The sequence below is a fragment of the Sceloporus occidentalis genome, unplaced genomic scaffold (genome assembly GCF_023333645.1).
Source record: "Sceloporus occidentalis isolate IW3139 unplaced genomic scaffold, rSceOcc1.0.p SCAF_6, whole genome shotgun sequence".
NCBI classification, from domain to species: domain Eukaryota; kingdom Metazoa; phylum Chordata; class Lepidosauria; order Squamata; family Phrynosomatidae; genus Sceloporus; species Sceloporus occidentalis.
In genome coordinates, this window is record NW_028316986.1 from 107,607,510 (window position 1) to 107,618,948 (window position 11,439).

At 42.8% G+C, this 11,439-nt stretch overlaps 1 protein-coding gene across 1 annotated transcript in view; it reads right to left on the bottom strand.

Moving 5' to 3' along the window:
• CRYBG1 (crystallin beta-gamma domain containing 1) overlaps positions 1-4,420 on the bottom strand; it is a 150,089-nt gene extending 145,669 nt beyond the window's left edge. Inside the window, exon 1 of the mRNA XM_089530648.1 lies at positions 4,045-4,420. Coding sequence (XP_089386774.1) covers positions 4,045-4,382 — 338 coding nt within the window. The 5' untranslated portion in view covers positions 4,383-4,420. The remainder of the gene's footprint in view (positions 1-4,044) is intronic.
• Between the last annotated feature and the right edge of the window lie 7,019 nt (positions 4,421-11,439).

An 11,439-nucleotide genomic window follows, 5' to 3' on the forward strand; every position in this document is an offset into this window, starting at 1 on the left:
TAGAAGAGTTTATTCCTGACGTTTCACCAGTATCTGTGGCTGGCATCTTCAGAGAAATGTTGAGGCCTGAACATTTTATATTAGTACCTGCTCCATACAAGATTAAGAAAAAATAGAAATAAAGCAAAATAAAGCAGGGTAGACAGTGGCTTCAGAGTTGAACTCCAGGAGATTTTGAATCCCTACTCAGCCAAGGAATTTTGAATCCCTACTCAGATTTTTAATCCCTACTCAGCCAAGGACATCTACTGGGTGACTTGTGGTCTCTTCCAGCTCTATGGTTCTAAGTCATACTCTCTCAGCTTCAAAGGAAACCAAGGACAACCCCCCCCCCCCAAATAAATCATGAGGAGGAACACCAATGATAGGATTGCTATGAGTTAATTAGAAGGCACATGAACAACAACAACAGCAACTAAAAACAATAAATCTGATTACTGTTAAATCATTGATTGTACATAATACAGACAGTGCCTGGTCATGTCTCAAAGTCTTTCGTATTCAATCATTCCTAATAATAATTGTTGTAGTAGCAGTAATTATCACTAATCATCTTGCTGTTAAATCTGGTAGAGCCATAATCATTATCACACTCAGTCCCATACTCAAGGTATGTCCCAATGCATTAAACAAAACTTAACTGCCAAGTAATTGTGCATGGGATAACAGACTTATATGGAAATATTTCCTTCTTCATATTTTCCTATTTTAAATTGCATTTTATAAGTTATTTGGGATAGCAATGTTTTTTTAAATGAACATTAAATATAAATAAGTAAGGTGTATCTGCTTCTGAACAAGCATGAGTACAGTTTAGGGTATTAGCATATCAAATAATAAACATCAAAGAAATCATGTGCATGTTTCCAAATAAATTATAGTAAGAAGTATGTTATAGTCACAGCTGGCAGTGGCACTAATCAGCAGTTGGCTCAGTAAAGACAAAAGAAAGTAATTCCCAATAATTAACCTATTTGGGATTTACTTCTAGAACAGTGGTTCCCAACCTGTGGGTCGGGACCCCTTTGGGGGTCAAATGGCCCTTTCATGGGGGTCGCCTAAGACCATTGGAAAATACCTATTTAATTACAGCTATGAAGTAGCAATGAAAATAATTTCATGGCTTTGGGTCACCACAACATGAGGAACTGTATTAAAGGGTCACGGCATTAGGAAGGTTGGGAACCACTGTTCTAGAAGATGTAGCAATGGTCACTAATTTACATACGGTAGTTCATGACAAGGATTAAATGAAGAAACAGAATACAGGTTAATCAGTTTCTACTTGTCACAATAACTAAATGAAATCTTCCTATGTAGAATGCATATACCTCTGAGTACCAGACACCTGATGCAGCAAGAAGCAGCCATTTCTGCTATGTCCTGTCATGCCTGTCTTCTGAGTCCTGCAGATGAGCACTTCTGGATGCAGAAGGAGGCAGACCACAACTGGCAGGTCTTTGTGTTTTACTACAGTTCCCATCAGCCCCAACCACAATGGGTATGATGAAGATTATAGTCAACACACCAGAAGGCTAGGCTGGTGTAAAGGTGGTCTAAATCACTGGAATACCAAGCATTTGGTTGCTTTTTTGTTGTTATGTGCCCTCAAATCTACTCTCACCTATGGAGACACTGGTCCCTTCACACCACATAATTATAGCACTATTATTCCACTTTAACTTCATTGTTTCATTTTATGGAACCCTGTGGTTTGCAATTTGATGAAGCACCAGACCTCTCTGTCTGAACATTATAAATACTAATCTCTAATTTCCATGAGATGTTGCTGTGTCAGTTAAAATGGGATGTAGCACTGTAACTGTGCAGTGCAAACACAGGGAACATTACTCAGAAACATTTATTCAGAGGTTTGCCATTGCCTTCCTCTTAGACTGAGAGAGTGAAACTGGCTCAAGTTCACACAGTGGGTCTATGGCTGAACATATATTTGAACTGAGATTTCCTGGAGTCCTAGGATGCATCCACATTGTAGAAATAATGCAGTTTGACATCACTTTTAGTGCTGTAGCTCCATCCTATGGAATCCTGGGATTTGTAGTTTTATGAGGTCTTTCACCTTCTTTGTCAAAGAGTGCTGATGCCTCACAAAACTACAAACCCTAGGAATCTGCAGGATGGAGCCATAGCAGTTAACATGGTGTCAAACTGCATTATTTCTACAATGTGGATGCACCCCTGCGGTGAAGGCAATGGCAAACCTCCTTTGAATAAATCTTGCCAAGAAAACCCCACAATATGTTCACCTAAGGGTTGCCATAAGTCCAAAATGACTTGATGGCACACAGCAACAACACAGATGTACCCCTAATCCAAGACTCACACTGCTACACTAAGCAGGCATTTAAGCAACTTTATTCTACTTTTATCACCTGATAAATATAGTCAGTTCATTTCTGAGCCCTTTTTCTGAATAAATGTTACATTTAAGCGCCTGGTTCATCTCCACTATGGAAGGTGCTGCAGAATCTCTAATGCTTTAAATGATGGGCGTTTTTAAAGTTTTGGCTGCTTTTCCCTTTCTAAGGAGAGTGTGGAGAGACAGCAATCTTTAACCGGAGGGGTGTGATGACAACAGCCTGGGTTACAACAAGTCTGGGTGGCTGTGAAAGTGGCATGGAGTCAGCAAATAAAGGGCCAAGAGAGTGACTGTGGGGAGCTGTGGTTCTCAGTCGGGGTTGTGTAGATGTTGTTGCCCCAGCCAGATTAAGCTCGTATGATATATAAGAACAATGAGGTACAACGCTCCATCCCAATATCCAACTGTTTTGACAGAACTCTGGGATGACACAAAACACAAAATGCTGCACCTTTAAGGCTAGTGGAAGCAGCTGCTTTTGCCTCTCTTCTGCAAGGAGACTGCATTTATCAGAAGAAAGGATGGAAGGGGAAAAAAAGGAAGGAAGGAAGGAAGGTTGGTTGGTTTTGCCCATCAAGAATGTGTCATTGGTTGAAGGCAGGAGCACCTGTCAGAATAGTGGCTGGCTTGTGGGGAGAGAAAGCAGAGATTCTGCACTGTAGAAACAATGCAGTTTGACCCTGCTTTAACTGCCATGGCTCAATGCTATGAAATCCTGGAGTATGTGGTTTTGTGAGATATTTAGCCCTCGCTGTCAGAGAGCTCTAGTGCCACTGTTGTTGTTGTCGTTAATTGCCCTTGAGTCGATTTTGATTCATGGAGACCCTGTGGATGCGACACCTCCAAGAGCTTCACTGCTCTGTTCAGGTCCTGCAGGCTCAGGTCCATGACCTCTTTGATCAAGTCCATCCATCTGGCATTTGGTCTTCCTCTCTTTCTTCTGCCTCTCTTTCTGCTCTTTCTACCTTCCCTTGAGAGCCAGTGGTGGAGTAGTGGCTGGAACGTCGGACTAGGACTCTGGAGATGTGGGTTCGAATCCCTGCTCGGTCATGGAAACACACTGGGTGACCTCGGGCAAGTCACACTCTCTCAGCCCCAGAGGGTGGCAAGGGCAAACCCTCTCTGAAGAAGCTTGCCCAGAAAACCCCATGACAGGCCCTCCTTTGCACTTATGAGGACCTGAGGTCACCCTGGACACCAGTCACACCCTCTCAGCCTCAGAAGAAAGGCAAAGACAAAACCCTCCTCTGAAGAAACAAGCCCAGAAAACCCCATGATATGAAGGTTATGAGGACTGCTGGCTACCTTAGGCAAGTCACACTCTCTCAGCCTCAGAGAGTGGGCAAGGGCAAAAAAAACCCTGAAAAAACCTCCCATGAAAACCCCATGACAGGCCTTCCTGTGCAGTTATGAGGCCCTTAGGCCACTCGGGGTAGAGGTCACACCCTCTCAGCCTCAGAGGAAGGCCTTTTCCATGCCATTGCAGTTATGAGTTCCTCAGGTCACCCTGCCCACAAGTCACACCCTCTCAGCCTCAGAGGGAAGGCAAAGATGAAACCCTCCTTCTGAAGAAACATGATTATGAGGTCCATGGAAACCCAGTGGGTAACCTTGAGCAAGTCACACTCTCTCAGCCTCAGAGCAAAGAAAGGGGGGTGGTTTACCTGTTGGCAGGGCTGGAAGACTGGGAGGAGGAGTAGGAGAAGGAGGGCGAGGGGGGCTGTGTGCCATCCCCTCGGTCCCCTTCCTCCTCCTCCTCCTCCTCCTTCCTCCTCCTCCTGAGTCTCCAGGGCCCGAAAGCGTGGCGCTTCTTCTTCTTCCCCTGCCCTGCAGGGGGCGCTGCTGGGTCCGGGGGGCTGCTATGGCGGCGGTGCTCCCTCTGGAGGGAAGGCGAGGGCCCCGGGGAGGGCAGGGAGTCCGCCTCCGACTCCTCGGACTCGCTCCTGCGGGGCTGCTGCGGATGGAAGAGCCGCCCCAGGCGCCGAAAGCCCCCCTTCTCCATCCTCCTCCTCCGACGACAACCAGCAACCGCCTCCTGTGGCTCTGGAGGGCTCTAGGTGTCTCTCTCTCTCTCGAGGCACAGAGCACGCCTCCCTCGCCTAGGCCTCCGCCTTCTCTGCAGAACCCGCCTCCCTCCAGGGACTCCCTCAGCTTCTTTGGCTGCATCCACACTGGGGAAATAATCCAGTTTGGCACCGCTTTCACTCTTTGTCTGGCTCTCTGCTATGGAATAATGGGAGTTGGAGCTCCGCTCTGGGCCCCACAACAAACTCCAGCTCCCAGAATTCCATAGCAAAGAGCCAGACAAAGAGTGAAAGCGGTGCCAAACTGGGTTATTTCCCCAGTGTGGATGCAGCCACTGTTTTTGTTTCTAGGCCTCGGCGGTGGAGGCCTTCCTCCTGGGTGACCAAGGGACTCACAACAACAACAATAGGGAGGCACCCCAAGATGGAGGACACTCAAGGAGGAAAAAGAAATGGAGGGCATGGCCAAATATAAAAGCTGGAAAGAGACCTAGAGTTGGAAATCCATGCCCCTTAGTCCTCATCAAAATGGAGGCCATGACCAAATATAAAAGCTAAAAAGGCTCCTATGGAAATCCATGCAGCTTAGTCCTGATAAAAATGGAGAGCATTAAGAGAGGAGAAATGGAGGGCATGAAAAAAATATACTGTATAAGCTAAAAAGGCTCCTAGAGATGCATATCCATGTTGCTTAGTCCCCCTCAAAATGGAGGGCGTTGGGGAGGAATGGAGGGCATGAACAAATATAAAAAGCTAAAAAGACCCCTGGAAATGGAAATCCTTTTCCTCTTAGTCCTGATACAAATAGAGAACCAGACCAAAATAAAAACTAAAAACAGCTCCTAGAAATTGAAATCCATGCTGCTTAGTCCTGCTCAAAATAGAGGGCATTTTGGAATTACACCTGTACAGAAGGTTGTAGGACATGTCCAGGAAACGGAGGACATCTGGTCACCCTGAAAGGACAGTGCCATCCTCTTCCTCAAAGCCTACAGATGCTTCTCTGTTGTTGTGTATTCAAGTCGTTTCTGAGTTATGGTGACCCTAAAGCAAACCTACCATGGGGTTTTCTTGACAATTTTCTTCCAGTGTGCTTTGCCATTGCCATCCTCTTAAAGCTGAGAGAGTGTAACTTGTCCAAGGTCACTCAGTGGGTTTCCACGGCCAAAGCAGGATTCATACCCTTGTCTCCAGAGTCATAGTACAAGGGTCAAACCACTACCCCACACCTGAGATGCCTGCTAGGGATTCTCTGAAGTGGTCTTTTTGTCAGTTATGGGGTGGGGGTTCTTTTTGGCAAAAAGGTTACTACAGTTATAGTGACACTGACTAATAATAATAATAATAATTTTTATTTGTATTTTCCTGTCTTGCAGAAGCAGAAGGTGCAGGTTTGTTCTCTGCTGCCCCAGAGGGTAGGACCAGGTCTAATGGTTTTAAAGTTACAGGAGGTGAGAGTTCAATTGAACTTTAGAAGGAACTTGGTGGTAAGAGCCGTTCAGCAATGGGACCCAGTCCACTCCACCAAATGCATCTGAGGAAGTAAACTGAAGTCTATGAAAGCTCATGCTGCCAATTTCAGTTAGTCTCAAAGGCGCTACAAGGTCCCCCTAGATAGATGTGAGCTCTCTTTCTCCAGATATCTTCAAAAGGAAGCTGGACAGCTACTTGCTGATGATGCGCTCAGTGATTCCCAAACTCTGGAGCTGTGGGAAACAAGCCTGTTCCCTTTTCAATATGACATAATGAAGGGACATGTAGGGAGTATAAATGCACTTATTTTCATTAACATAATTGCGGTGAGAACAGGTATGTGTGGTAAAGTCCAAAGTCTTTTGTTTACAGCCGTAATTCATACAGGAATAACCTTCACCCATCCCCAAAATGAATGATAGGAAGAAAGATGCCGTGCTCTAGAACTGCATTCATATTTTTTGCTCAAATTCAACATGTATTAGAGAGCATCTGGCTCTGTTTTTGCCTATGGACAACAGGCGCCTGCCATAAGTCAACTCTGGTGCTGAAGCTGACCTTTACCTGCAGCTGAATTAGCACAATTGCAAGGATTATGGCCTTTTCTTTATAGATGCTTTAGACATGCATCAGTGTAGGAAATGTTCGTCTCATTTTTGAAATTTATTAGTTGCATCTTAGTGGTATTAGATTGTCATGAAGGAGTGACAAAAACTGGAGATTACCCAATTGAATCTACAGCAGGGGAAAAGAAGATGCATATCCAAGTGGTCAGTGAAGGGCTGTTTTTATTTTGGGGGGAAAAAATCCAAAATAAAAACAGCCATCTACTGAGCATTTGGAGACATGCCTCTCTTTTTTCCTGTGGACTAGATTGTTATGCATAACACCTGAAGCAAAACATCATTATATTAAATAAAAAAAATTAAAACAATACCACATCAGTTTCTTTGCAGACCAAGAAATGGAGCCATACCTGTTGCCATCACAGTCTCTTGACTCTCCAACATCCAAGTCGAAGAGCAAGTTTGGGATTCTCGTAGTTGTCCCTCCACATTTGTGTCTTTGACCATTGTGGCTTTGATTATTCATGGGTTTGATTAATATGGGCTCTCTAGGAAACTCTACATCCTCCAGTGTGATTCTGTTGTCAGCTTCTGCTAAACGTCACACTGGGGGACCTAGAGATTCCTAGATAGAACACTTCTCTAGGCATTTGTAGGTCCTCTAGCATAATTTCATGGTCAACCTCTGGCAGAACTTGAACACAGAATTGACCTGGAGGACTGAGAAATTCCTAGAGGTGTCATTTTTTGGCGGGGGGGGGGTACATTAGAGGCATAGGACAAATCAAAACTATTTATTTTATTTATATCCTGCTTTTCTCCCAACTGTGGAGAGAAGGCAGAACTTCACCAGCCTTAGCAACACTAGGGGCACAGTTATTGTGAGGTTTCTAGATAGAAACTGAGTGTTAAAGTCCAGGAGTGAAGGATTTAATACTTGTGAAGAACTCCAAGTGAGGGAGTAATAGTGTAAAGATATCCTGAGGGATATAGATAGACATAGTGGCAGGTTTATTAATTAGGTTCAAGGAAAGTAAGCCGGAAGAAGGACTATGTGAGGGTCCTTCATAACAGAAACTCTTACTCTCTTGATGAGAGGTGTACAGGAAACTATCATAGCAACAAAGCTGAAACTAAGAAAGTAAAACTCAAGTGAAACAAGTAACAGAAATGCATGAAGGAACAAATGCCTTACCTATAATCAAATATCTACTGTTTGAAAGATTTTCTAAATAAAGTTCTGTTATTGTTTTAGTAAAAGCTTGTCTGCAGTTTGATTGAATGTCTATGCTACTAACAGTCAAAATATTTTACAGCATAGTTAAAGTACACCTTGGGCATTTATACAAGAGGGAAAGGGTTTTGCCCATAGATTGGAAGTCACAAGAAAAGTAAAGTGAGGTAAACAATAAGAAATAGTGTCATGCCAGCATGGGGTTCAACATGTATGTTATGCCTTGATATGAAATGCTATTGACATTTCAGATGGATATAATTTATTCCCCCTCTGCACACACATGAGATTGCCCTCTGAACTTGGATGCATATAGATCAACAAAACATTTTGGGATGCTGACAAAAAATATTTTAACAATTAATCTAGCACTGTCCTCAAATTGTCAGCACTCAAGGCATCAATAAAAATTATCTTTCCCTTTTTAATAAGGCAGATTTCCTATCACTCTTTTAACAGCTTGTCTATCTGATCTGGTCAGTTTCCCTTGGAAGATTATCTGTTATGATCTGGTATCATTAACTGAAAGCACTGAGTATATGTATAAGTATCTGAGGACATAATTTTACCCACAGAAGTTAGTACAGTAATTGAAAGGATCAGTTATGCCTACTTAACTATCAATGCAGGGCTGTCCTCTTTAATATACACAGGAATGTTTTATTCAGACTGGTTTCAAATGACTCAGGTGAAGTGGTTTTTGCCATTTCCCCTCAGTTTTGCTTGTTGCAAACAACTGAGCAGAATAGTTCTCAGCAAAGGGACATCTTTTTACTGAGAAATGTTTCAGATTTTTATAGTTTTTTGTGGAGTTCATTTCTCTGAAGATGCCAACCACAGATGCTGGCAAAATGTCAGGAAGAAACTCTTCTAGAACATGGCCACATAGCCCAAAAACTCCACAAAAAACTATGAATGCTGGCCATGAAAGCCTTTGACTTCACATTTCAGATGTTGCTTTGGAGCAGATGAGCTATTTATTTATATACATTTATATATTCTAACAACACAGTTCTAAACTACAGATGCCAACTTCGGACTCAACCATAACTGGTTTAAGTTCAATTTTAAATATCAGTTTTCTGTAGTGTTTCTTAATTTTGGTAAAATAGTCCTGTGAGATTTCTTCAGGGTCAGGTACACAATCATAAAATCAGATGAGTGACAGCTTGGCCATCCAATGTTGTGTAGTAATTTACTGTAAGCAAAAGAGTTGCATGTACTGAAATTTCTTTAAACTGAGGCCAAAGAGATGAAGATCACTTTTCTACATGATACAAAATGGTGCTTTTGAGATTTCTCCCCCTTGATATTTGCACCATATCTGCGGACAAAATTCTGCAGTATTGCTGTTAATACAAATTAGAAGACAAATGTATACTGTATGTAATAAAAGTAATGTTAATGTCTGACATGGTATTCTTTTTCAACTGTTTACGTCATGTGCAAATGTTGTTAATGCCGGACAAATCACAGATTTCAAATGCAGACAAGATACGATACTACTGTTCATCCAGGTAATATTGGTAATTCCACTTCTCCACCTTCATACAGTCATTTCTACCCACTGTAATGCAAAAGAGCTAATCTGTAATAAATATGTACTAGATTGCAGCAGTGATATCTTTAAAATATCCTAATGAGGGGGCGTCTGCATAGACTTCAAGGTGTGGTCACAATCGCTAGCTTCTATAGCTTCATTTCAAGATAAAAATCCAGTTGTGCCACTGGATATTTAGTAAGCCAAAATAGTCTGGGTTAACTGTCAATTAATTTAATCCATATATCTTGCTTACATTATTATATGTGTAATTTTATTCCAAATAGGAAACTATAACACCCTTGAGATTTTTACATCAGGCGAGCAATCCAAAGAAGCTTGAAAAATCTGAAGAATAAAGGAATTTGGCTTAAGAAAACAGTCATAACTATCCTTCTTCCTCTGAATTTTAAAATTTTACAAATCTATATAATATGTGTGAATGCATTTGTGGCACAAAGTTTTATATCTTTCTGAGTGACATAATTGGAATGTTTGTCTGGAAACCCATTTCACAACTTCATTAACACTAGACATTTAACTGCTGACAGCTGTAAAAACCACTGGAACTATTTCAACTGCTCTGCCACTGGTACGACAGAAATATCTAGCAGAGTTTATGAGCATGGTAAACCAGTAAGTAGAGATGCAGTTTTGTAATTTATGACAGGATTAATATATTCCCCTCAAGTACTGAAAGAACATAGTAGAAGGGCAGAGAGTCTTATGAACTAACTGTACCTATGATTGACATGTGCTGCAGCCTACAGCCCCTCTCCTCCTCATTGTTACTTGCAGTGAAGAGGTTTCCCTGTCATCTGCACATTTGGCCAGCATGATTTTGCTATTTCCTCTTTACAAGGAAGAAACAATCAATCTTTCTCTCTCTCTCTCTCTCTCTCACACACACACACACACACACACGTGTGTACATGGAAAGGCTTTACTGCATATATCAATGTGCATCTAGGGCCAGTTCCCACATTGCGCAAAAGCAAAGATGTTGGATGGCCAAGGACCATAGCATCTTCAGAGGGCTTTGCTGGCACAAGCCCTCAACTCTCTCATATTTCAAAGTATATGATGAACCTTGTGTTGCAGACTTCCCAAGTTCATGGACCCCAGAACAGGGAAGTGGGGGCTCTTAAGTCTGGGCTGGTTAGGCTAAGCCCTCTCCTCTAAAATGACTGGGGAAATTGACCCCCAAGGCACCTATGTAGTTGAACTTCCTGAGACAGTGTCAATCTGAAGTGCACTAAATGGAATATTAAGACAGGGGTTGTCCTTAAGCCCTCCCAGGAAAAACAGAGACTGCTTGTAATCTGTCCTAGGCACACTTACTTGGGAGTGAACTACACTGAACACATTCAGGGCAATTTTAAGTATATATTGTGTTTATAAGTATCGTCATATTTAAGGATACCCTGTGAGTACCTGAAAGTAGGCAAAATCATCATCTTCACCATCATTTAATTGTATATTGCCATCACTCAATGTAATGCTTCACAAGAAAAAGATCAAGAAAAAAACAGTTTCTGGGTCTCAGGCTTGCAATCTAAAGCCATGACACAACAGGAAAGGGGATTGCAATGGGAGAGCAGATTAAGTCCATCAGACACTGCTGGTTCTTTTCTCTGTCCAAGGCCAGGGCAGTGGCACTTGGGATGGAGAGAGGGCTGTCCATCTGCTTCTTGGCCTAGACATGGTGGAGTTATATTTGTATCTTCTTTTCTCCCTCCGGGGCGACAGTGGCAACTGGGATGAAAAAGACCCTTAATCTTCATCTGGGCATAGGCATGGTGGAACTGTGCTTGCCTCTTCTTCTCTCTCTCCAAGGCCAGGGCAGTGGCATTTGGGATGAAGAGAGAGCTTTTCATCATCTTTTTGGCCCACTATGGTAGAACTATGCCTCTATCCCTCTAAGACCAGGACAGTGGCAGTTGGGATGGAGAGGACTTTTCATCTGCTTCTAGGCCTAGGCAGAATAGAGCTCTATCTGCCTCGTCATCTCTCCCTCTGGGGCCAGGGCAGTGGCAGTTGGGATGGAGGAAGGACTTTCATCTGCTTCTAAATTTAGGCATAGTGGAACTGTACCTGACTATTCTTCTCTCCCTACAAGGCCAAGGCAGTAGCAGTTGGGATGGAGGGGAGAGCCTTTCCATAATAAAAATGTTTAAATGACAACATGGATGTCAGCGTTGAGCCCCCCGCCCACCTTATGG